Below are 27374 nucleotides of genomic sequence, written 5' to 3'. Positions count from 1 at the left end.
AATGTCCAGGATGCTGTTGGCTTCCGTGAAGTTTGCTAGCTGGGTGTTGACGGCCTTTTCGATGACCGTGGCTGCAAATGGAAGCAGGGAGATGGGCCTGACGTTTCTGGTGTCCATCGGGTCTGCGGAGGGTTTCTTCAGGAGGGGGTTGACTTCAGGGTGTTTCCAGTCGTCAGAGAATGTGGCGGTTTGGAGGGAACAGCTGATTGTCCGGCGTGGTTCAGGTGCGATGGACGTGGAAGCTCTGTGGAAGATGTGGGGTGGGCAGGGGTCTGAGGGTGCTCCGGAGTGGATGCTCTTCATGGTCTTTAGGGTGTCTTCTGTCGTGAGCGGGGTCCAAATGAGCAGAGTCTGTTGGGTGGCGTCGCTGGGGGTGGGAGTTGGAGTGGAGGTCTTGGTTTTTGAAGTTGTCGTAGATCATCTTAATCTTGAGGTGAAAGAAGGTGCTGAGTCTGTTACAGAGGTCTTGGGAGGGTGGGACGTCTGTTGTTTACTGTTGGGATTTGCAAATTCTTTGATGATTTAGAAGAGTTCTTTGGTTTTGTAGGTGTTGGTGAGGATTCTGTCTTGGAGAAATTTCTTTTTTGTGGATTTGATGAGTTAGTATTGTGCTGTGGTGGCCGCTCTGTAGGCAGTGCATGTTTCTGGGGTTCTGTCGTTACTCCACATCTTTTTGAGTCGTCGGCAGGAACACTTGGATTCTTAGAGTGCAGAGGTGGACCAGCTTGCTCTCTTGATGTGTCATCCTGTGGCTTTCTTGAGGGGTCCAGCGGTAGAGGTTGTGTGGCATGGTGTTGGTGTCTGGCGTCGTTGGTGGAGGGGTGCTGATGAAGGCGGGGGTGAGCTGGTCTTTGGTGACTTTGTTCCAGCTTCTACGGGGGAGGCGGTGGGCGTGCTTGTGTATGGTGGGTTTTCTGATGGAGAAGTGGATGCATTGGTGGTCTATCCAGAGGAGTTCCCTGGTATGGCTGTAGGAGATGCTGTTTCCTTCTGCGAAGACGGGGTCGATTGTGTTTCCCGATGTGTTTGTGGAGGCGGTGACCAGCTGCTTCAGTCCTATGTTGGCGAGGTTCACTAAGAGGGTGGTGGTGCTGGGGTCGTTGTGGTTGTCCAGGTGGAAGTTTAGGTGTCCGAGTAGGATGTAGTCAGTGGAGGCGAGGGGGTGGGGTGTGATGAGGTCGGTGATAGTGTCGGTGAAAGGAGCAGTTGGGCCGAGCAACCTATAGATGAGGGTTCCACAGAGAGTTGTTTTTGGGTTGGTCTGGATCTGGAAGTGTAGATGTTCCATGAGGGTCGTAGTTTCGCCCGGGTTGATGGTTGTCATGCGGAGGGTGTTTTTATGGATGATGGCAATGCCTCCTCCTGGGCAGGTGGGGCAGTCTTTCTGCAGGATCTTGTATCCATCATGAATGGTGGTGGCGATGTCGGGCACGGAGTTGGCGTTGGTCCTGGTTTCTGTGAGGAAGGTGATGTCAGGCGTGCGGGTGTTGAGGAGGTCCAGATTTCTATGGCATGCTTGTGTAGGGAGCGCACATTCAGGAGGATGCAGTTAAGAGGTTTGTGAGCAGTGATGTCCGGTAGGCTGGAGGCTGCTGCCGGAGTCCAGACGTGGGTGAAGGTGCAGCACCAGTGTTGACAGGAGATCGGGCATTGGGTGTTGCTCTGCATTGCTAGCTGGTAGTTGTTGCTGCGTACGGGGTTGAGAGCATGGCGGGTGCTGGAATTGTAGTGGAGGTGGGTCAGAGGAACTAGGGTCCCTGGCGCTGGTTGCGGTCTGGTCGCGGACCTGAACCACTTACCAGGTATACTTCTACTCTTACACCTTTCCAAATTAAATGTTTATTGTACTTGCAATGGTCTTAAAGTGTCCACACTGTTTCAATATTCTACGTAGTGCAGCCCCAAGACGTCCTTGGCAAATTATAATGGCTGCAAAACCATCTCACTCATCTGATATATGGCAAAAGATGTTAGAATCCTATTCTCAGCTTCTTATCGGGTACTGATTTGGCTTCTGATCTGGTAGTGAACACTATTCAGGGCTCTCTGTATGGTCCATACACCAATCCATGGGCAAACCACAGGGCACCTCCCTAGAATACACAACCCCTATCAACCTACCTAAACCTGCTGAACATCGCCTCGTTCTTTATTCAAAATTAGTTAGTGGCATATCACACCACATATAAAAAACAACTCTTTGGAATGCCTTGCCTCTATCTTTGAGACTAGAGGAGGATTAGTTTACTTGAATCCTCACATCTTCTATTTTCCCTAAAGTCAGGGTGTATCATTGTTGGCATATAAGTCAAAAAAATGGCCCAATGCAACCCATGCCCTGTCCAACAGCTTGCCAGTTGCATAAGAATGGCTTACTAACTATCATCATTGTAGATGCCAAACACAAATTCCCTTTCAAGGGGGCAAGAGTAGCATAAGGAAATAACAGAATGTCCACTATCAAACAGAGAGATGGCAAGCACTTCAAGAATATATTTTAAGTCAGAAAGAGAAAGGAAATATTTGATTTCTCTTAGTTTGCAGTAATGATAAACCAAATCATGCATTAAGTTCGAGAAAGCACATGAATATACATTAGCAACTATGTGACAGAATGAGAACAGTCGGAAGTTAAGGGAGTGAAAGAAAACTGTACTGAGTAGAAATGAATACCTGTGAAATAGTGGATAGGGAAAACAGTTTTCATTAGTTCAGTTTGAGTGCTGTCACGTCCAGTGTTTGGCAGTAGTGAGGAAGCCCCTTAAGCGATGAAATTCTGTCTATTTGTATTTTCTACACTGGCATCAAACCTTTGCCTCTGAATAATTTTGTGTAGCCAATGGTGATAAACTATTCAGATAGCAGGAACTGATTTGTTTTACAACTGTATTTTGGCCACTAGCAGTGATTCATTACTTCAAAAACACACTGTCAGTTTTTTTTTCAAGAGAAGATAAAGGAAGAGACGCGTGCAATAAGATTTATATGGACAAACAGAGACTACTAAGCTTGCAAGGCAGGCTGAAGTATATGGAGGACTGTCTCCTTGAGGTTTAGGTACTCGCACAGGACTGCAGAAACACTAACAGGCAGTTCGGGGCCAGCAAAGGCAGTAGAGTCATCGCATGGGGACCACGTTCCCAGAAGTTGAGTCAGAAGTAGCAAGATGGCACCCAGCATCTTTTCATTTGTTGTTTTACTCCAGTTCTCACTTGGTTAGTCCCCGTTTTTGCATCCCTTACCTTTGTATTTTGGGTTACCTTCTCGGCTCGTCTATCCCTTTGCTTCCACCTTTGCAGAGTCTCTAAAGACTTTCTCATCTGTTAACTCACCTATGAAGATTCTGATTTTCTAGACTGCTTTGCAGTGGTATGATGCCTCTACATTTCCTGGTGCTTTCCAGGGATTAATAGTGCTTGCTCTTGCCAAGGATCTGGTCGTTCACTTGTCACACCTGAATGGCATATATGTTGGGTCCTGGGCTATTTCATTTATTAATGATGTTATGCTACACATTAACTTAGGGAACACCGCAGACCCAGATGTTACCCAGTTACTGCCATTATCTGTAGAAGTGATAAAAGCTCCTTTTGTAATGGCAAACTGCAGGCATGTTCTGTATTGTCTTCCTTTCCTCATCATGAACCCCTTTTAACTTGTTCAGGACTCTCCTCAATCAATCAATCAGGGGTTTGTAGAGTGCCCTACTCACCCGCAAGGTTCTCAAGGCGCTGGGGTGGGAGGGGAGTGAGAAGCTTCATTAGGGTCATTCGAATAGCCTGGTTGTGAGATCCTTTCTGAATTGGTGCAGTGTCAGGCACTGTTGTAGGTGAAAGGGGAGTTCGTTCCAGGTCTTGTTTGCAATGTAGGAGAAGGATCTTGCACCAGCTCTGGTCCTGTAGAAACGAGGGACGGTGGCTAGGGCGAGGTCGGTTGAGCGGAGGTTTCTTTTGGGGGCGTGGATGGAGATTTGGTCGTTGAGGTGTTGGGGTCTTGTGTTGTGGAGGGCTTTGCAGGTGTGTGTATAATTGTATACAAGAATGTATCAATCAATGAGAACATGGTCAGGCAGCCAAATCTAGATTTGGTCAAAAAGCCAGGTTTTTAATTCTTTCCTGAAGTGGTGCTTGGACTTGGCCATGCGAAGGTTGATTGGAAGGGTGTTCCAAAGGTTCACATTCTATATTACAAAGGATCTGCCACCCTGGCGGATTTTGGAAAATCTGGGAATGTGCATAAGTAATTCAAATTTAGCTCTGGGGGTGATGCACAATTAACCTTCAAATTGATTGCATCTCTTTTCCCTGCGTGACGGGGGGGCATTCTTAACACACACTGTTTATTTAACTCTTCTCTATACATGGCTAAGAAAAGTTCTTTAATCATTCATCAAAAAATGTCTTTGTTGGACCAAATGCTGTTAACCATTCACCGGAGAAACATGGCACATGCAAATGCAAAACTTAAAAAAACAATGGAACAGCATTGGTATCTAACACCCAAAACTGTGGTGTGATTGTAACAACCAATATAAAAGGTGTCCAAATTAAGAAACAGTAATTTCGGCTAACATTACATGCTAGCAAAAATAGCATCTAAAACTGTAATTACATTGAGCATAAACGTAGTGGCCAGCCGCGGCCGGTAGTAGGTGTAACTGCAGGGCGGTGACGTGGGGAAGGGGAGGGGCTTTAACAGGTAAGTAAACATATAAATAAATAAAGCGAATTTCGTTGTGTGCACTGCATCACCAAATGCGATGCAGTGCGCGCAACGAAATTCGTTTTATTTATTTATATGTTTACTTACCTGTTAAAGTCCGTAATCCATACATTACTACCCCCCCACCCTGCCCCTCCCCCTCCCCACGTCACCGCCCTGCAGTTACACCTACTACCGGCCATGGCTGGTAGTGGCATCCGTTATGATGTATGAAGTGCTCTTTTTCACTAGTCATCAACCAGAAATAGCCACAATGTCCTCATCTTCTCTTTGTATCTTGTCTGATTTTCATTAAAGTTTTAACTTGTGTGTAATTAAGCTGCTGGATAAAGCCCTAGTATCCTGTAACCTTCCTCTTCTTAGTTCTACAAACTCGTCTTCTAATAAAATAATGAATTGTAGGACTAGGATGGCAACCCACCAAATTAAATCTAGCAGAGATTCCATAGGGACTTAGGGATGTTGGCACCCTGACCTCCACTCTGCATCACACCCTTTCAGTGGGACAACCTGGGCTGTGTTAACTGAACTGTGCATTTCAGATTGGCCAGCATGTTCACTGTGCCCAGTCTGACATGCTCAGTTCAGGCTTCTGCAATCAACAGCTGAAAAGCAGCTGAGAAGCAGAGGCACAGCCTCGTAGGTATCCCAAGTGAGCTCTATGTTTGTCTGCTCCAGCCAATCCTAGTACTGCTCTTATGGTATTTAGCATCGTAAGCAGCAATAGAGCATTGCTTGGATTGGCTTGGATGCTGTTGTCCAGAAAGCAGCGTGAGGCAGGAGGAACTTCTGGTGTGTTTGCTGCCGAAGGTGTGCTGCAGAAGATCATCAAGCAAGGTAAGTTTTTTAAATATATATGTATTGGAGTAAGTTTATTTTTAAAGGGTTTAATGTAATTTTGTATGTGCCCTACTACTTTTAAAACTTAGCAGCCTCCATTGAAATCAAGTCACGTTTTTAGAATACTCTGGAAAAATATGCATGGGAAAAATGAAATGTAACGAAATGCACAGTTTTTTTATTTTCATATTGTTGATCATGTTGAAATCTCAGGGATATTGGTGTTCAGTGGGTTGTAGACTTCTCACAAAAATTCAAAGAAAAGTATACAAACCATCTTGCAAAACATCATGAGACAATATTAAAAATACTTGTCCACCTTGCCTCACTTAAATAAGGCTGATCTCATTGTACCACAAGGAGCACCCAATTTTTTCATGCTGTGGAGGGCATCTGACCATGCATCCTACACAAGCTCCACCATCTAAGAGGGTCAGACACCCTTCATCTTACTTTTAATTCAAAGTCAAATTTGCTTTGCCTCCTAAGGTGCTTTTTTATTTTAACTTATGTTTTAGCATGAGGATTTGACCAGTTTCTGCAATATTAATGTCACTCTCTTTTTCTCAGGTGGGGTTAAGCGAAGATGGTAAGGGGACAATAGTCTTCAGACTCCAGTATCTTTATTTGTGTAGTACCTTTTACTAGCCACTGACTCCCATGCTGATAAAAGTTTACTCAAATTCTTTTCATGTAACATAGACATTGGTGGGCAGCCATTTTGTCAGCCAGTTGGGCCTCTTTGTTCTCATGGTAAGCCACAGGAGTTTGTTGGCCATATTGGATTGGTTCCATGTCACTGAATAGTGTGTTGCCTTCCCAGCCCTAAAACTAGAGCAGACCAACTGACCCGTTGCTAAAAGAGCACACACACAAGAGCTAATGTAAAGCAATGTGCTCTTGTAGATTGATCATCGTTGATAAGATTTCGTGGGACACTCATTTTCAAACAGTGCTTCATGACCTCACCAGCCATAATCTATCTCTTTGCTTCAGTCTTCATTGGGGTATTCGCTTCACTTGGTGTTTTGCCTTGTGGCTCTCACCACGATTGACCATTCGTACTCTGCTTGTTAATACTTATTGATGAAAAACATTCACATTGTTTGCAAAGTTCAAGTTAACAGTCTTTCTCCTTTGTTTACAGATCGATAGTGATACGCAGATATTTTTTTATAATTGGAACTTTGTACCTGTACCGTTGTATTACCATGTATGTTACCACACTACCTGTGCCTGGAATGCATTTTCAATGTGCACCTAAGGTAAGACAAATAATTAAGCATGGTTTCTGTCTTCGTGCCATGTCATTCTACAAGTTTGATGTTCCACATATATTTTCTAAATAGGATGCAATTTTTCTGATTTGTTATTGTTGTAGTCTCACTATCACTGTCATGCCATGTGTGTGGGTGTCCATAGATTTGTAGATTATTATGCTAGTGCCGATTAGGTGAAATTGTGTATACGTTTTTAATTAATTGCACGAAACATTTCTGTAATTTTGTGATATAGACTTTTAGCTAAAAAATGTGGTTTGTTGGACTCCGGATTGAATATTGTCAAGGGCGGCATAATACTTCATGATAAAAAGTCACAACAGATACCGGCTGGTGACTCGTTTGAGCAGAAAATACCTGTTGCTAAATTCTGCAATAGCCAGCGGGTGAAAATTGCATCAAATAACATGAGGCAAATTTCACTTAATGCGAACTTTGCCAGCATAATTTAAATTTCGTTCAGGCCTAGCAGTTGTTTCCTTAGGTGTGAATAATTTAAAAAAAGAGCCAGACAGTAATTTCGTGTTTTGTGTATTATTGAGGTTCCAATCTTAACTGGTCATAATCTTTAGGAAGTCCTTTTCCATTTTTTATTATTTTGAAATAAAAACCTTGAAATATTTAATCTAATGCATGTGTGAGAATGAGTGTCAATGAACAAATGGTACAGCTTATAATACCTTCATACATTTCTAGACTGTAAGAGCTTCATTTCTTTCTTCTTAAGACAGCTCCGTTGTAATGTCGTGCATGGAGAGAAACCTCTCAAGAGGTTTATATTTATTTGTAAGGTGCATATTGTACAACTTAATTGCTTCTATATTTTGAGACATGAGAAGGCACTGGAGTCCCATGGCTTCCTACTGAGTAGCGCCTCAAAGATTACAGCTGCTCCCGTATTCTGTACCATGCTGGAATTTTGCTCCATTAACCATATGGTTGGCTGCCCTGCTTTCATTAGTAAGTGTTGGACTTGGCCATGGATCATCCCCACAATTTTCGCCTTCTCCCCTTCTGTTTTCCAAATTTCATTTTTGTTGAAGTTAGGACTCTGTACAGTTTTACCACTGCGAGCCAGTGTTAAAGTGCTTGTGCTCTCTTCTTTAAACATGGCAAAATTGACACATTTAGTTTACTTAAAAGTCTCTAGTAAATTGGTACTACATGTACCTACAGCCCATAAATCAAATGCAACTAGTGACATAATGAGAACAGTGGGAATTTTAGAAAGTGAAAGAAAACTAGACACCCCTATGGTAGGCCCCAAACAGCCCAAAGGGCAGGGTGCATTGTATTAAACAGTTAGAACCTGTTTTCTTAAGGTTTACCTATCCTGGTTGTGGAAAACTCCCAAATTCTGTTTTTCACTACTGGGAGGTCTGTTTTGTTCTTGAGAGGACTGCCCTGCAGCTTGAGACCTACCTGGTTCTTCAGAAGGCTGCCCTGTTGTTTAAGGCCTGTCGTGTTCCTCAGAAGAATGCCCCACTGCTCAAGGCCTATCTTGTTCTTCAGAGGACTGCCCTGTTGCTTGAAGACTATCCTACTCTCTGAAAAGAAAGACTGGACCTACTCCCTTTATTCCAGACTAACCTGAGTGACCCCAAGAGTCAATTGGCTGACCTGCTGTTCTGAGCTACAGGGACACGGCCAGCTCTAAAGGCCTCCCTGCAACTGCTTAGTTGACCTGCTACAACTGGATCTGGCTGGACCTGTAACTGAACTCGTCTGAGCCCTGCTGATCTCTGCTGGTTTGAGTTCCTGTTCCCCAAGAGGTTTCTCCACAGGTCCTAAATCTTTGGCTGGCATCTGTTGAGCTCCTCCTGAGAAATTCTGACGTTTTGAACTCTGCTCACGGACTTTGAGAAGGTAACTTTTTCAGAGGGACTAACCTGGTCCCTGTATACAGCCCACACTCCATTGCGGTCGACCTGAACTTGTGACTTTGTGTTGGTCTAGCCCTACCAGATACCCACAGTTAGCACTTTCTGCTACTTGGTGCTATTTTACTTAAACCTTTAAAATTGCATATCTCTGGTTCTACTGATTGGATTTTTGTTGTTGTGGTCTCATTTTATTGATTACATGTTACTCTATTCTTCTAAAGTGGTGTGGGATATCTCTTGTGTTTCCACTTCATTACTGTGTGTGTGCTGCGTAAATACTTAACAGAGTCCCTCTACATTACACCTGGCTGCTTTGTGGCAAGCTACCAGAGGGTTAAGCACATGTTGATTTAGTGACTTTTATGGTTCTCCGTGCCAAGGATTATGGTTGTTGTTGAGTAGGCCTTTCACCCACCTCAAACAATAACCCAATTTCCTACAATTAGCATTCAAGTTAATGCTCACCAGGCCAACCATGGAACCCCACCACATGTCAATTTATCTGTGTTGCAGTTGAGAGGTTTGTAGAGGACGGATGAACGGCACAGCAGGGAAGAATGGGTTTAGAGGCAGGGAAAATTGAGAATATTTTCTTTCATCGCTGCCATCTATTTGAATTAAGCGTATATCATCTTAAACTTTTGTTAATTTAAGTACACCTCATTGTCTTGACACCAGTACCAGGGATGAAGTATAGTTTAGGCAAGCTGTGATATATTTTGTCCAAAGCGTTGCCTGAACCAGCTGAATGTTGCTCAATAAAAGAATGAATTAATGGAGAACAACACATTGTAAGACAGAGCAGCTGCCTTCTTTTCAACAGATTATTACAATGAGTAATAGACTCGAACAGCATAAAGCCTGAAACTAGAGTGCAGAGCACATAGTGTTTCCTTTTAAACAAAATGTTCCAGGGTCTTGTCACTGAAAGATTGTGTTATATGATCAAATTCACAAATGTTATGGGCACTCAAATTTCAATATCTAATGCTGGGGTAGCTGTGAGTATAACTGTCATGTCCAGAATCAAAGAACTAGGGACCAGACTTTGTACACAAAGGGGCTTATTTACAAGCCCTTTGCGCGCCCAGTGCGTCACTTTTTTGGACACACCAATGGCGCAGTCTGCCTGCCCATATGTACAAGGCTACGTATGCCACCTTGTGTGACTTTCCATGGCCTTGTAAATATGGCCCCCTTTCATTCATTACTCTGCATGAAAGGGGCGTTCCTGGGGTGTTGCTGTGGGTGGTCCCACACAACATCCATGAAACCTGACGCATTCCCAGATTTATAAGATTTCGTAAACCTGGGAATGCGTCAGATTCCTACGCTTCCCCAGGGGAGGTGTAAGGAAGGCTCAAAGAGGGAAAATACCTTTATTTCTCCTCGTTTTTCCAAATCCTATGTGTGCTGCATTCTTTAGCACACATAGCAGTGATGGCTGGCAGGGAACGGAGGTGGTGGGCAGGGGGACAGAATATAAAAAATAAAACCACTTACTTTCTCACAGCTGCCGCTGCCACCTCTCCTCCGTTGTTGCTTCTACCCGGAAGGAGAGAGCACACAGGCTCCCCTAAGCCACTCACAATGCTGCAGTGCAGCATTGTGGTTGGTCTGAGTGCCGTGGTTCAGTGCTCAGATGGGGACTGGGATCCTGTGCATGTTCTCCATCCAGGCTGTGTATTACAGCCCGGTGGAGAACATGCTAAATGCGCATGATTGTTTGGCCAGGCCAATACGGCTGGCAAAACAGTCATGCACACTTAAGTGAATGAACCATTCATCCTCCCTGTGCTACCAGCCCCGCTCGCCCTAACCCAGCCCCATACTTACGAAAAATACAATGATATTAACAACGTTAATATCATTTTATTTTTCCTTTTTCCTACTCTGAGAGCAATGGGGTGACGCTCCTCCGCCTTAGCAGAGGAGCCGCCCTTAACAAATAGAGGAAAACGCCTCTTGTGATTGTTTTTGCACACAAAGGCGTCCCTTCCTGCACAAAAACAATCACCCCTACAGGGCAGACACCCTTGAACCAAAGGGACCTGCATTGGCGCATGGCACCCCATTGTGCGCCAGCGCAGAGGAAAAAGACAGGAATGTGCCGTATCTTGTAGATACAGCGCAATTCTGGCCTTTTTTTTTGATGCAAGGCAACAGAGCAGGGACACTTGCTGCACTGCCATGCGTCAAAGAATTGTAAATGTACCCAAAGGGTTTTTAGCATTTACATACCTTCTAATTTGGTAAATCAGAGGGTTTACAAATACTAAAACCCTTTTTCTAATGTACTAAGCCCATTTACCAAATTGGAAAAAACCTTTTCTTAATCATTAAATTTCTTTAAATAACCCATGCGAAATAGGTATTTGGATGGTGCGTCTTTAGGGCACATGTATTAATGTTTTGCAACCAAAGTTCATTCGCAAAACATTCATACTTTACCGACATCTCAAAGGAAGTGGTAACCCTCTCACAAATTTGGAGGACTCTTCAACTGACTCCTTCTTCCTTGTGCATATTGAAAAAAAACATTTTTCAGGAGCAGCTTACTCCTAAGAAAAGAGTTGGTGAAACGTTTCTGGGATTTTTAAGCGCATCCTCGTTTCCGTTAAGGAAAATGAGCTGCATTTAAAAAGAAAAATGTTGGTTTATTTAAAAGTAATCACAGACATGGTGGTGTGCTGACCTGAGCAGGCCACCATACCTGTGATGGCAATGAATCGTAGTGGACCTCAATTTGCAATCCACCTCAAATTCACCCTATTATGATAGTTGATTTTTGGTGGGTCACAAAAGACAAAGCAATAAATAAAGATGTCTTTAAAATCTGTATTTATCTTATCACATTTGCTGAGCTTCAAGGACAGAGGTCAAATGTCAGGCTATGTCTTCTGCTGCTTATGTTTTTTTTAAAAGGGTCTGGTGTTTGCAAACTTCACTCACTTATATGTAACAGTCCTGCTGGGATACATGAAGTGTGAAAGCAAAGTCTGTAGGGTGCACTTTTTCATAACACACAGCAAAATGTAAATACCTATAACGAAACTACATGCATTCAGCAGTTAAGAAAGCAAAAAAGCCTCACTTTTTTTGTAATTGTGAAGTATGATGGAATCACAGATTTAATTAGGATCAGAACAAATGAAGACACTTTACATGGTGATGCACAAATAATAAATATTCACTGAAAAACAAATTTCAACACATTATCATTTGTGTGAAATATAGTTTGATTGTAACCATTTCAGTGTAAAATGTGTTGTCTGTAAATGACAAAGCGCTACTACACAATGCTTTAGTTACATTAAAAAACTTGCCCACCTTATATATCCATTAAAGCTGAGTCTGTGAAAGTTTATTGCACCAAAAAGTTAGGGAAGCAGTGGTAAGACTCACAAAAAGAACATTTAATTAGGAGAACTACTGATAATTACTGCACAGGGTTTTTCGCTCATTCACACAACCACAAACGGATTGACACATCTTTCTTCATAGCATCTTGTTCTCAGTTTACAACACTTTTCTTCCGGTGTAGATTAATGGCTGTTGGAACCTTAAGACGCCTGGTGCTAGCTTTTATTATACTGGCTGTTGGTCCAAATGAAGCACTGTACTTGAGAATCCATGATGCATTGTGACTCTGCCAGGGAAATAAATTGTATTGGACTGTGTTTGTAAACCTGAAGTGGATTTACGAGAACTCAGGATCAATTAGTGTATTAAACTGAACATCATCACGCTCTCCTGCAGATGCCTATTTAAATCAGACATGTGCAGACTGAGACAGAACAGGCCTGGTTTGACCAAGTGAGTGGTAAGCAGTGCCACTATTATGCGGCACAGGAGAAAAACATTATAAAGCAGTGCTGACTAAATTATTCAGCAAGAAAAGGCAAATTATGCGGCGTAAGAGCTTGTAAAAAACGGGTCCACTTCAGCAAGGTATGCTCAGACATTAACATTTGTTTGCAGGTAAAAATAACTAATTTACGCCTTTCAGGAACTTATAACAGAATACCTTGCAGACATAATGCATTCACTACTGTGGATGGTGTTCTTGCTCCTTGTCACTTAAGTACCTTTATAGGTCTCACCTCAGACATCTTATGCGCAGCACCTTGCAAGGTTTTTGTTAATTTAAACTTAAAGGGGGCTTAGTGCCCGCCTACTACTTTCCATTAGTTGACTTCATCTTCTCTCCCATTTCCTTGTTTCTCATTGGTCAGTCATTGGTCAGTGCATGCCAGTTTCACTTTCTCTCTTTGTGTTTGTCTGTCTCTTCAATGGAGCGTGGACCAAGTACTGATTAATGTCTTTATTAGTGTCATCCTGCTGCTCGTGCTTGGATCAGGCACGGCCAGTGTAGGGCGTTACACCGAGCGGTGATGTCAGGCGGGGGAGGGGCAGAAAAAAAAAATTCTGCGCGCGCTGCATCATTTTTGGCGATGCAGCGCACGGAACGAAATTCGTTTTATTTATTTTTTCCATATCCCGCATTTTACAACCCCCCACCCTGCCCTTCCCCGCCTGACATCACCGCCCGGTGTAACGCCCTACACGGGCCGTGCCTGGCTTGGATTAGGGCATTTTGATACTGTAGCAACAGATTTATTTAATGTTTTAAAAGCACTTCGTTTTGCAAAACTTACTACTACATTGCTTTTATATCCTTCAGGGTGACACAGTTGTCACAGACTAAGTTAATGTTTAAAATAATTTTCTTTCTTTTTAACGTACAGTTTTACCTTTTCATTAAAGCAGTTTGTGCAACTGCAAGTTTTTCTCTGCTATGCTTTTCTCTGTGCTAACTCTGTAGCCAGGGAAAGCAGTTCATGCCCCTGCATGGATTTGTCAGCTGTGCCTATACTTATTCAATGTTTTAAAGCTCCAGACAAGTACTACGGATACAACTTATTTAACGATTAAATACACTTTGTTCGTTTTGCAAATGTAATCTCTACTACAATGTTGCTTTTAGATCTTTCAAGGCGACATTGTACCCACAAACCTATTTCATGTTTAAAAGCATTCCTTTTTTTTCAATGTGCAAATACACTTTGCTCGTTTTTCAAATACAATCTTTACTACAACTTTCAATTTATATCCTCCAGGGTGACACTGTAGTTGTGGACTTATTTAATGTTTAAAACCATTTTCAATGTGCAATTTTACTTTTTTATTAAGGCAGTTTGTGCAACTACATATTTTTCTCTTCTTTGGCTCTTCTCCTTGCTAACACTGTAACCATGGAAATCAGCTTTACACCATACCATATAATGTTTAATATACTAATCCGAGCACGCAAATAATCATAGAAACAATAGTATTTTATAGTAGTCCACTTTAATCCAAGTTTTCAGTACAGGCCCAAATGTTAGTCCAAGTCTTCACATTGAGTCTGTAGTAATTATTATTAATCTCCATCACCAACCACTGGTGTATTTTAAAAAAACAAGTAAAAAGTGGGGTGACTGAGTTGATAAAAGGCGGGAGAGAAAAATAGTATTTATATTTAATATAAGTACTTAATAAAACTATATCACATACAAGCCTAGCCTACATAGGTTTTAAGCCAAAGTCCCATGTGCAGCGAGAGGGAAAAAAAGAAAAAAATGTGTATATATAAAAAGAAAAACTGGAAGGTGAAAAAAAGAATTCGGAAACACTATAAGTGACTGAAATCACTTAACTAATATAATATTAGTACAGAACGAAGTCTGAAACCCCAGAGCAACCCTTCTACAGACAAGTGAAAAGGGTTCTCAAATCCGAGTAACCCTTAGAGTAATAAGTAGCAAAACAGTAATGGTAATAACCTGATTGAACGGTGTATAAAAATTAATCCACACGAAAGATATCCAATCCGTTGGGCACTATAATGCCTGAGTCCAGTAAAGACCAAAGATACACCGTCCTATATCAAAGACAACATCCATCAGAAGAGCGGTGATTCAAAATTCCTTATAGATGTAGTTGTGAGTTGCAGCCTACATGTGCCCCAGATTGCAGATTGCAGTGAGCAGAGTCCAGGAAGTGGTAAGGAGACAGACTAGTGCTGTCTCTTCCCAAGACAAAAAGTTGTTTAAAAAACGATTTTCATTTTCTGTGTTTACTGTCTATGCCTGTCGCTGTTACAGTTAAAATTTTTATTTTTAGCCTGCCTGTAATTGCATATTTTATCACCCGTTTTGTGTTTTAAATGTGTGGTTTTCCCTGCCCATGATTGCTTTCATTTAGTGTGTTGAATTGTGGGATTTGCAGTCCAACCTCTGTAGTTTGTCCCTCTCATTCCTTGGTGACAAATCTGTTTTCCCTCCAAATTTCTCCTTTTCTCTGTGCTTAGGCCTGTGTGCTCAAACAGTGCACCCCCAGCCACCATTTTGTGCTCACAAGCCAGTGAGGCCAGCCCCCTGCCTCCCCCCCCCCCAGCAACAGGGATTTTCTACATCAGAGGGTGCTTCTGTGAGCTGCTTAAACTGTATTTACTGGTGCCTATGCACTTCGTTTTTTGGCCAGCAGGGGGAGTAAAGCTTTAGTTCAAACAGTATTGTTAGATTTCGAGTTAGTGAAGCCTTTACCTGTTGAAGTCCAAAGTTGTGGATTGAGCCTGTCTGTCTCCCAGGAGATTCTGAACAGGAGCAAGCAGCTTCCAACTCCCTGGCCAGCAAACCTTGTCTGAGGTTGCTGGGACCTTATATGGTGTGCTAGTGGTTGGCACATGTGTACTCTGATTGGTGGTTGTATCTGGTGTTTCTATTGGGTTAGGTAGGGTTAATGTCCTCATTGGTTGGGTATTTGAAGCTTCTGATTGGTTTCTCGGTCTGTGATTCAATCATTGCAGGGTTGGGACTAGGGCTAGGGTTAGGATTTCTATTGGAAGTAGGGACTAGGGTTTCCTATGTTATTGGTTGTTGGGAGTAGGGTGGGACTAGTGCTAGGGTTAAACCTTTAATTGGAAGTAGCTATTTAGGGATTCTGGTGTGATTGGTTGTTAGGACCAGTTGTGGGACTAAGAGTAGGGTTAGGCTTTCTATTGGAAGGAGGGACTAGGTCTACCTGTACCATTGGCTGCTTGGAATTGTGTTGGGACTAGTGGTAGGGCTAAGGCATTTATTGGATGTTGAGATTAGGTTTTTTTTTAACTGATTGGGTCCTTGGACTAGGGCTAAGATTGGCTGTAAGGTCCTGGTCTCCTATTGATTCTAGATGTTAGGGCTAGTGTTGTGATTGGATAGTGTTAGGGCTAGGGTTCCCATTGGCTGAAGGGGTCACCTGATTACTAGGGCTACAAGAAAGGCCAGGCTTAGGGCGTCTCTGCCCGGGCGTCGAGGCTAAGGGTGGAGAGGACAAGGGTAGTTGCCTGTTTGGGCCTGGTTGAGACTGGTTGGGACTAGGGCCAGAAATGCTGCCCTCTGACTCCTTCTCTCCAAAACTCCTTTTTACTCATCCATAAGCCTCTTCCTACTGCTAAGACTTATAAAAAATAAAATAATCCTTCACTCTTTTATCCCTCCACTATCCTTTTTCAATCAAAATTTAACAGACGAATATGTTTACTTCTCAAATTCCATATTCCATATTCAACTATCCTAATAACTGAATAACATATCTACTACTCAAATTACTTCATATTTATACTATACTAATTTTCAACAGAAATCCTTTATGGGTTCCGGAGTGGCGTGCTACTCGCCAGAAAAGCGCTTCAACACCCATCAGGGGTAACAAGTGCTATATGAATGCAAATCTTTCTTACCCTTTTATCCGTCTGCTATCCTTCTCACTCCAAGTAACAGACTAATATTCACCACTGAAATTACCTTATATTTCACCATATTAATTCACCGCTAATCCTTTATAGGCTCCCTGAATAGCATGCGTCAACAAGCGAGCGATAAATAAATACAAACCTTTATCCTACTCTATCCTTATGCTATAATTCCAAATCCAAATAACTGACTAACCTATCTACCACTTAAAATGTACTTGCATGTTTCACTATACTAATTCAACACTAATTCTCTGTGGGTCCCGGAGTAGTGTGCTACCCACCGAAAAAGCGCTTCGACGCCTCGTCAGGGGTAGTAAGCGCTATATAAATGCAATTACAATACAATACAATAGATGATAGTAAATAATTTCAAATGTATGGTGGTCGAATCACTTAAAAGTTGCTAGTAAACCATCCCAACATATTGTAATTGGGGAAAATCTATATATTAAAACATGAACCCATAAGTAAAAACCCAATTCCATATGTAAAGTAGAATCTAAATATATAGAACATCACTACTAGTTATAAGTTTCCGTAAGCTGCAGAATGCTCCATTAGTTACTGAGCTGCAATTCCCAATATATTACAACGACGACAATAATTGTAAAAACTGGGGGGGCATAAATTAACAAAGAGAGTGCTCCATTGAAAAGACAAAGCGGGACCAAGGGTGTGTACACACCCCGTACACTCAACGTTTATCCAAGGACATCTCTAGCTCCTGGGAGAGTACTCCGCGTGTTCGAGTAGTGTGGGCCATCCGCGCCATATTGGAGGTCCAATTTATAGACCTCTATCAAACGTTCTAGTGCGTCCATCAGGTAAAAGATGCGCCTATATTTGAGCGGGTACTAAATACTGTTCATAAATAATAGTATCCGCCAGGTCTATCTGCCAGTTAATAACCGCAACGTAATATACGTGCAATATTTTTTTAAAAAGCACAAATAAGTAAACGGAGGAAAACATAAACTGAGTGCCGAAACTACCAGGGGGTTGAGCTTCAGGTATGACTTTAGTGGTTCACCCTGACAAGGATTGTGATTATTAATTGGGGTGGGTACTTAACCTCACCCCAATTAATAACCACATTTCTTACAGTGGCTTGCTTATTGCAGTAGGGGGTTCAGGTGGCAGCAAGAAGTGCAGTGATGTGAACCCACACCCGATAAGTCAGCGGCATAGCAAGAGAGCAATGGACCCTAATGCAAACAAAGACAATGGGTCCTTAGCCCTGATTTAGAAAATAAAAGACAGATATAATTGGAGCATAGTATGCCTTTTACATCATAGACCCCCCTGTGTAATTGAACAAACTGTGCCAGTGATAGCTTCTTCTCTGTCGGGAATATCATTTAGTGTCACATACAGGGGTATCATGAACCCCCATCTTTATCTACTACAGCGGGAACGGGTTAATTTTTAGTCACTTATGTCTGCAACTTTGCAGAGAAAGGCTCTATAAGGAAGAAAGAAAGATGGGTGGATAAAAAAGGGAAAGAAGGATGGAGGGATGAATGAGTAGATACATGGATGGGTGGTTGAAAGGATAGATAGATGGATGAGAGGATGGATGAATAAGTGTGTATATTGATGGGTGGGTGAAAGGATAGATGGATGAGTGTGTGAATGGATGGGTAAATGAGTGGGTGAGTGGATAGATGGATGGGTGTGGGAAAGGATGTCAGAGTAAATGGAAATCTGAGAGGATGGATGGATGGATTGCAGAGTGAAGGAAAAGGATGGATGGATGGGTGGGTGGGTGTATTTTAATTTTCCGGCGGCTCCCTTGGTCAGGCATCTGTTGCAGGTTTCAGTTTCCGAGGCTGCAAAGTGGAAATCTAGAGATTGACTGCAGTGCACAGGCTTTAGATTGCCACAGGTGCAATAAAACTAAGAAAAACACTATGAAAAGTGTGCCTTGACTGATCGTCAGGAAAGTTGGGAAACATATTAGCAATACAGTTAAAAGAAGAAAATATTTGAATACGTTCAAGAACACTGTGGAGAGACAACTGTGGATTTGAAAATACATTCTTTTAAAAAGTGAATATGTATACAGCACAATAACAAGTGCCAGGCCAAATAAAAAATAACTCAACATATATCCTGGCCAGATGGATTCGAATGAACATTGCACGAGTGGAAATGGCAGGTCGGAGTTGTACAGTGCTTATTATGTGCACTGGCACTGATAGCAGATGTGCCACAGTGCTGATTCTGCTCACTGCACTCCTGGCTGATGTTCTGCACCACTTATTCTGTGCACTGCACTCAGCCATGGCCCATGCAGGTAAGAGCGGTGGGATTTCGACAGACAATGACGAGGGAAAATTGATTACCTGCAAGTTCTGCGGCCGATACACTGCTGGCCGGTGTTCTGCAGTGCTCATTCTGTGCACTGCCCGATGTTCTACATTGATTAGGTTATTCATTATCACAGCAGGCCTGTGCTCTACAGTGCATAGTCTGTGCAATGCTGGGCTATGTTCTGCAGTACTTTTACTGTACACTGGTGTGCTGGCCGATGTTCTACAATGCTTATTTTGTGCACTCCACTGCTGGCTGATGTCCTACTGTCCGTATTCTGTTCACTGGCATTGCTGGCCAACGTTGTACATTGCTTATTCTGTGCACTGGCACTGCTGCACAGAGGACCAGTAATGCACATAGGAGCCAGATGGGAAGTGGTCCTTGTGCTCCATGCCTACACAAGCCTAGCATGTGAACCGGCGACTAACCATCCTGTACATTTTTACAAGTGTGATTTTTCCTCTCTAAACACAATCCCTCAAGTGCCCTCTTGACACAGTTCTCAGTGCATAGATCCTATCTTTCTGATAGCACTCAAATGACGCTCTATGCCCCGAACTTAATGTACACCTGCTAATCTGCCTGGGTCTCATTAAATCTACTGAGGGGGATATTTACAAGAAAATGCTGGAGCGCTGTGTTACGCCAAATTTGGCAACGGCGTTGCCCGACATTTTCAAAACGCAGTGATGTGTCGAATTTACAAAAATATGGCGCACATCCCTTCATTTCCCCTAGCGTTAGCGCTTAGAAAGCTGACTACCGGCAGAGCAGGCACCTGTGCTCCATGTTGCAAGGGTGCCTGCGCTGCAGGGGTGATTGTTTATGTGCAGGAAGGGACACCTTCCTGCACATAAACAATCAATAATGGTGATTTGCTCTTTCTATGTGTGCTGCAGAATGCAGCACACATAGAAAGAGCAAAGAATGAGGAGAAATTATTTATTTCTCCTCGTATCACTATTCTAAGACCAGGTGTTACATGGCCCTAGTTTTTGGCGCTGCCCCAGCTTTGTAAATCTGGGAAAACGTCAAAAAGCAATGGGTAACGTGTTGGAAAGCCCACTGCAACTCCTATTCCTGCCCCTTTGCCTTAGCAGACTGCGGCAGAAGGGGGCATATTTGGAAGGCAGTGTTAAGCCACATTAAGTGGCTTAGGGCCACCGTGTAAATATGGGGAATGGCGCAACGCCACCAGACCTTCAGAAAAAGTGCCACTCCTGAGGTGTTATGGCCATGTAAATATGCCTCTCAGTTGGTATATCCTTGCTTTGCCCATGTTCCCAGCTAATAATGATGGGGTCAAGAGAAAATCTGCAACACAAATGCTTGCTAGTTTGCAGGGTGCTCAGGTGAGACCCAACCGCTCTTCCCTTGCTGCTTCACCGCCCACCATTCCCACAAGGACAGCACAATCAGGAAATACCCATTGAGCAATGTGCAGTCAGTAGACATATTTCATGACCAACCTTTGCGTTGAGGCTGCATGTGCACAAATTGAATGCAGTGCATGCACTCCAGTAACACTGCCCTATCTGAGCACAGTGTGATAAGCTGGAGCCTGCGTAGTGAGTCACCACTGAGTGCGCTGATAGACTCTACATGGATGTATGACGGTACAACGCGTGGTATTACCACGCGTACTGTTATAACGCAGGTTTTACAACGCAAGTCATTACAACGACTTGCGTTGGGGGGCGCTGGATAGTGAATAGTTTAATTTACTATTCCAACTCCAGTCCCCGTGGATAGTAGGGAAGGTGTTGGATAGTAAATTAAACTAATTAAACTACTCCCTATCCTAGACCGCCTCCCAGCACAATTTGTTGTAACGAATTGTGTTGTAAAAGTTGGTACCACGTTGTAAAAGTTTCGTGGTAAAGGATATTCCCCCTCTACATTTGCCACAACTCAGCTTTCCGCCTGTAGCCTCTCCTTCTTTAGTGCCACCCTTTCCCAGCTCAGTACATTGTAGGGAGGGGTCAGAGAGCCTTGATGGACCCACCACACCATGTTATAGGTTACAAAAAGGTGGGGTGTCATGAGGGCTCCAGACAGCGAAGTCCAATGATAGACAAAAAGGCCCGCGTATCTACATGTTGAAGCCTACTAGAGTTTAGTCCATGGTGCAGAAGCATATGGTTTTACCCGATTGATGATGTCACAGGTATCACGGATAGGAGATTGTCAGCCCGCCAATAGCTCGCTAACAGTTAGCTTGCACATGCATGTAAGTGTATGAGAAGTGACTAACTTCATGCGGCTGACTTCTGCAGTATCTACTACATAGAATTTTTGTGGAACAGTAATTGTGCTTCAAAGCTTGTAGGCACACTTAGATCAGATATAGAAAACCTTTTTTTGTTTAAAATACTTCTAAAGAAAGTATGCATCTTACTGATGCAAAGAGGAGGTACCACTGCGTTTTGATTACTGTTGAGGCAAGACAGACATTGGGTTGACTAAAAAAATCTAAAAGAGAATGAATGGAAAGAGAAAAACATTGGCAAATTGAAGTCTTCGCTCAACAGCTTAGGCTCTGAACTGCACTTTTTGTAGGCGGATACACATCTTTTCTCACAATGCATTTGAGCCAATGATGGCTGAAGTGGGTATGATGTGGTTGCCGAAGTCAAAATTTGAATGCCATTTAAACAGACTAGTGAATTAAATCGGACCCTAAGCCCATCCATGTATGTATACAACTATTTATTTTTTATAATCGCTTTTTTTTTTTTTTATCCCAACAGCCTGGCAGACAGCCAACGCTGTCTAGAGGCCAGATCTAACAAGCATTTGCAAAAAAACTGTGCCTTTAAAAATAAAAAAAGAATGAAAATACATGACAATCGATCGTCACTAAAGCAATGGCAAGAATGTGATAAACTAACATAAAATATTTAGCAGGAACAGCTGGAAGCTGCTGTGTCAGGATGACCAGGAGGAACCGTGACTACAGAGGGGGAGTGGCAGGAGTGACGACAGGGGAAGCACCAAAAACAAAACAAAATAAAATGAACGTTGCATGAAGCCTGCAAAAGTTTGAATAAACAAACAGTAACATCCAATGAAGCGTGTGCAGAATGCGCGTCATCAGTGAATGATTCCCAGTCGTTAAGGATTAGGCCAAGAACCTTTCATCTGCGTGAAGTCAAGATAACACGCACGAGCAGAGGCAGGTCAACAAAAAGAAAATAGTGCTTTCCGAGTCCCATAAATTAACATGAAGAGTAACAGTATATGTAACAGGGGCAGTCCTCATGGAAGGTTACAAAGGTAGAAAGGGTAGGGACTACTAAGCAAATTAAACAATGAAAAGTAGGCATTTAAGAAGGACAGCAAAGGAACTAATAAAAAAGTTTTGTGTTTTTTCAAGCCCATATCCTAGATATAGCATTCTCGAAGAGATAGCGCAAGCACTGCCTAGACAAGGCCTAAAAAGGGATATAAAGAGAGTTAAAATATTGAAAGGTAAACATAAATTGTATTCTTTTTCATGTCAAATTTCTCTAATTTCCAAGCACGTCACTGACAGATTATACTAATCCTCATTGACCTTTAAAGGTTGACCGACTGGATTACACCTAACAAGCTGCAGACAAAGATCGCTCCAGCGGTGCGTGAGTTGCAGAACTACCTCCCTCGCTAGCATGATCAAGAAACTATATAGTAAAAAGGGAACTTTTGCATTGTTCTTATTAATCAGCTAGGAAAGATTGTGTCTAATTCTTGTGATTTTTTATAAACTGTTGTACCTTTATATATGGGCGAACAAGCTTGACTGATGAGGGATGTTACCCTGAAACCGGTCCCAGGATGCTTGTTTCTGGTTCAGGGAAGACCTGGCTTGGCAGTTGGGCCTGGACTGTTCCCACAAGGAACAGGGTCAAGACTGATTTGCATACAGCTGGGTCTGAACTGGGGTGGCGAAGTGAGCTTAAGAATGATGATGGATTCAACCCAGATCTGTGACTGGGGGTGAGTGTCTGAGAAGCTTCAGCGCTCCGTCCATCATCTCCTTGTGTTTACTTTTATATATTAACACACAGTCCTTGCTAAAATGCAGGATTTATTGGTGTCACAGGATAAAAGCTTATAGACAGCTCAATAAAAAAAACAGCAATAACAACGTTATTATTATCATTATTATTATTAATAGTAGTAGTAGTAAAACTAAAATATGTTCTTTGACACTTTCGTACAAAGAGCTTTAGATGATTATTGATGCATTATTATTATTATTATTATTAATTTTAATAATAATATCAATGTTTTTGTTCAATACATGTTATTGGTTTTTATACTGAAAAGTAGTACAGAGGAAAGGAGGAAGGATAAGAACAAGATACAACTCCAACATCCGACAGTTGCACAATATATACAATAATGTGGCACATACAGATACTGATGATAAAGGCATGAGATACCAATAGACATAAATCCAGTACATGAAGCAACAGAAACATTTGGTACCTGGCTGCTGATAATATAGAACAGAGTAAAGCAGAAAACCCATTTAAAAAAAATTAAAATTAAATATGGGGCATATTACTAAGACAGGCGATAAAATTATTGCCGTTTTAGCGGCAGAAAACTGCAGCTAAAACAGCCAAAATGGGCTTGATAATATGCTCTATGGAATTCCAATTGAAGCCCATGTGAGATGTCCTTCACATTTAACATGGGCTTCAATTGGAATTCCGTAGAGCATATTATCAAGCCCATTATCGCCGTTTTAGCGGCAGTTTTCTGCTGCTAAAACGGCGTTCATTTTATGGTCTGTCTTGATAATATGCCCCATATGTTCTTTGGCGGTTTCGTGCATAGAGCTTTAGATGACTATTGATGTATTGTAATTATTATTGTTATTGATTGAAGAATACATTAATAATCTATAACAATAATAATAACACATCGATAATCATTTAACCCCTTGCATGCTGATGACGGCCCCCATCCGTCATGCACTACGGCGCTCGTGTGCTGATGACGGCTGGGGGCCGTCCTAAACCCGCCCGCTCGCGATTTTGCCGCACAGGCGCAGAATCGTGGCAGCATGCAAGGGGTTAAAGCTCTTTGCACGAAAGCACCAAAGTATATATTTTAGATTTTTCTTTTTCTTTTTTTCTTTTTTAATTTAATGGCTTCTCTGCTCCACTGTGAAAGTGTGATATTTGTGTTTCCTAATGATATGTTTGCTTTTTCGAAAAGCTTAAAAGCTGTCCCCGAACCCATTAACAGCAATTCAGCTACTCAAATGAAATCACCCTGCAGGCAATCGGAAGCGCCAAAGGCTGCTGCTCTCCTCTTTCAATCTGTTTCAGTGCAGGCTAGTGACTGTAGCTTGTTTTCCACATATAAAATGGGAGACGGATGGGGTTTGTGAAATGTCTATTCCCGGATGTCCCCAGCGCACTTAAAGCACTAATGAGCGAAGGAAGCTGGCACCGCTGCTGTGTATGTTTTAAGTGTGATGGAAACATGAATGTGTGTGTTCTGTACATCTGGTGGAATCACTGCTGCTGCCTTTACCTCGTCCGTATGTGTATGAGGAAAGAACTGGTGATGCTGTAAGTACTCTGTGTTACAGAAGCCCACACTGTGCCTCCAATTGTGCTCATTGGGTTAGTGAACTTCAGTAAAAATGCTTTCGCTATGCAAAAGCCAAAAATGTTGACTGTCATTTTTTATGTTTTTCATTCTTACATCCAAAATCGAATATACTCAAAATGTAAGTGGGCTAGGACCTCCACGGCTGGGCAAAGCCATAACTCAAATTGGCTGCAGCTTACTCATTATTCCCTGCAACACACACCTAAACCTCTTGACCTATCCTACCAGTAGAGGCTTTTAATACCTACCTAAATCACAAAGATCTCTGCATCTATTTCTTAGTTATTACAGTACAATACACTTGGTCAGCAGATATAGCTACTAAGAGCATAATGGGTTAATATTCTTAATGTGGAAACCTGTACTCAACTTGCAGGTCACAAGTACAAATCTTGTTCTGCTCAACTGTTTAACATCTTTCTATTGTCGAAAAATGAGATATACTGGGTTCCTAATACTAATATGAAAATGCCAGAGAGATGGCTAAAAGTATTGGTTTCTTTATTATCAAATTTTAAATTCAATGGAGAAAACAGATTTTATTTTAGTGGAATGTAACTTTACAAAAGTGTAGACTAGCTGCCTTAGAGAAATCTAGTTTAGAACTGTTCTGCCTCTCAGCTGTGCCCCAGGGACTGAATGCACTTCTTCAGTTGACATCCAACAACTCTGCTCCAGGAGTGAAATGGCTTGTCCTATGCGCCCAAAGACATAGAGGTGTTGTCAACAAGTTGTCACTTAGCAGGGCTTAGTCATCTGGGAGGGGCACAGAAATAGCTGGCAGCACAAAGGACAGTTTTCACAGTTCTTTCTTTGACTTAGATTAGCCAAATGTATTTATCATGAACTGCTACAATTCATTCCTAGGGCCCTCTTACACTTTCTGGCTCCAAGCCCGGGAAGAGGGAAAAACATTTCTGGCCCAGACAGAGGGGAGGACACCTAGTCTCCTAAGGGGAGTGGTTTGGGGAAGGACCAGCACTCCTTCAGGTGTGGGGTGGCAATAGCCATCTTGTGTAAGGCTCACAGGAAGGTTGGCAGTAAACCAATAGAGGAAGTGCAGAACAAGAAGATGGGGATTTGGCACAGATGTAATAAGGATTGGGTGAAGGAAATTCTCTGTCACTGGCTGTGACAAGAAAAAACTCACACCTCACAACCACCTCCTCAGAACATTTCTAGTCCTTGGAAGAAAGCTTTTTGAAGAAAGAAGACTCTACCTGATGGCCAGAAGAAGACACAACAATTGTTGACCACTTTTGTTACCCAGGGACTGGAACTCCTCTCCAAGCATCAAGTTGTTGTCCCCCATTACCTGCTATATGGAGAAATAAAGCAGAAGGACCACTGAGGAGTAGACCCTGCTGTAGCCCCAGCTGGAGAGAGCACATTTGCCTAAAAGCCTATCCTAAGACGTGACAACTACAAGAATGACCATGGGAAACTCTGCAGTTCGAGAAAAGTAGGTCATACTTCCATCTCCAGAGAACCAGGACTTGGTGCTGAGGCTTACCCAGGTTCATCCCACTATAAGTTTTTGCATTGATAAAAACAGGTTCAGCAGGACAATACCGTAAAGGTATCTGGCCTCGTGCAGCCCTGCCCAGCTATAGCGTTCACCCATGTCCCACTGGGGGATTTTTAGAACCAAAACAGTGAATGTAAAAACATGGAAAGGGGTGAGACCGCAAATGTATTGCAGGTGCGAAGTCACATCAGTGGCAACATAATCTAGCTTTGTGGCACTCAGAGCTTTTGGCATCAAAACCAGTGGTTTCGGAGAGAACCCGATGATGGCGTATCCAACTTTGATGGACCCTCATTGGCTTCAGCATTAGAACTTACCCTACTGGTAAACTTTGAAATCCTTAAAGTATACTACATCTCAAGGCAAACATATTAACCTCTGTGATCTCCTTATCTTAGCTGACCTCTACCAGCCAGAAATCCCACCTAGGTTCCCGTTAGCTGGGAATAGATACTTCACATTTACCTTGTACTTTTTCTAGGTGCCTTATGCCTTTAAGCCCTAGAAAATTCATATCTCTAGTTCACCTTGATCATGTTGGTGTACTTTTGTCCATTACATTTGTTCTCTATTTTTCTAGCTGATCTAGGAATTGTATTTTTTTTTTTTGTGACTTTAAAGTTGCTAGTACTGCTTTAACTTAAAAGAGATGTATTTGCCTGCACTTTCTCTGGAAACAGGGTTGAGACCTAACACCATGTATTTATTCAGCTAGTAAGTGTACCCTTTTCCCCAAATTAATAACACACTTTCTGACAATCACCATATAAAAACCAATTACTGATGTGTGTGTGTGTTTGAGTATGCACCGTATTTATCTGTGTATTGTGAGTATAAAAGGTGATGGAAAGTGTTATGTAATTTTCCCATATCAGTAGGATCTAAAGTAAGCATTCTCCTCTCGACCATAGTGGTACAAAGACATTTTTAAACTGATTAAAATCTTTCTTCATGTCAAGGTCTCAGCCTGTAAAAATGGACTCCTTTAGAGCTTCAACACGTCCCCTAAACTGCACTGCCACAAGGTTACATTTTCCCACCTCACCTATTCATCCTGTAGAACACATTGCCTTCATGTATAGGTTGAAGTCTCCTTTAATCAATATGCAGATGATACTCAGCTGTACCTTTAAATTTCCAACCCTTCAAACATAACAAGCCTAAAAAAACGTCCTAGGAATTGTAATAAACTGATGATACTTTTATTGTTGAAACTTAACCCAACTAAAATAGATTTTCAACTCCTCCACTTTAAAGAACTCCAATCCCTAGACGAAACGTCTTAAAATACTAAGCGCTAAAGGCATCTTTCCATCATTGGTTTCCTTTGCCAAATCTCTAGACTTAATATGACACAGTTCATTGGAAAACTGCATCATTTCAGCTTTGCCTACATATGAAAGTAAAGCCCT

At 42.2% G+C, this 27374-nt stretch overlaps 1 protein-coding gene across 1 annotated transcript in view; it reads left to right on the top strand.

Moving 5' to 3' along the window:
* The window catches only part of SGMS2 (sphingomyelin synthase 2), a 282298-nt gene that overhangs the window by 216539 nt on the left and 38385 nt on the right, over positions 1 to 27374 (top strand). Inside the window, exon 4 of the mRNA XM_078676597.1 lies at positions 6710 to 6827. Within this exon, the coding sequence (XP_078532723.1) occupies positions 6710 to 6827 (118 nt within the window). The remainder of the gene's footprint in view (positions 1 to 6709; positions 6828 to 27374) is intronic.

Source organism: Lissotriton helveticus, chromosome 2_1 (assembly GCF_964261635.1).
Source record: "Lissotriton helveticus chromosome 2_1, aLisHel1.1, whole genome shotgun sequence".
Taxonomy (NCBI): domain Eukaryota; kingdom Metazoa; phylum Chordata; class Amphibia; order Caudata; family Salamandridae; genus Lissotriton; species Lissotriton helveticus.
This window is presented reverse-complemented; position numbering and strand designations above follow the sequence as displayed.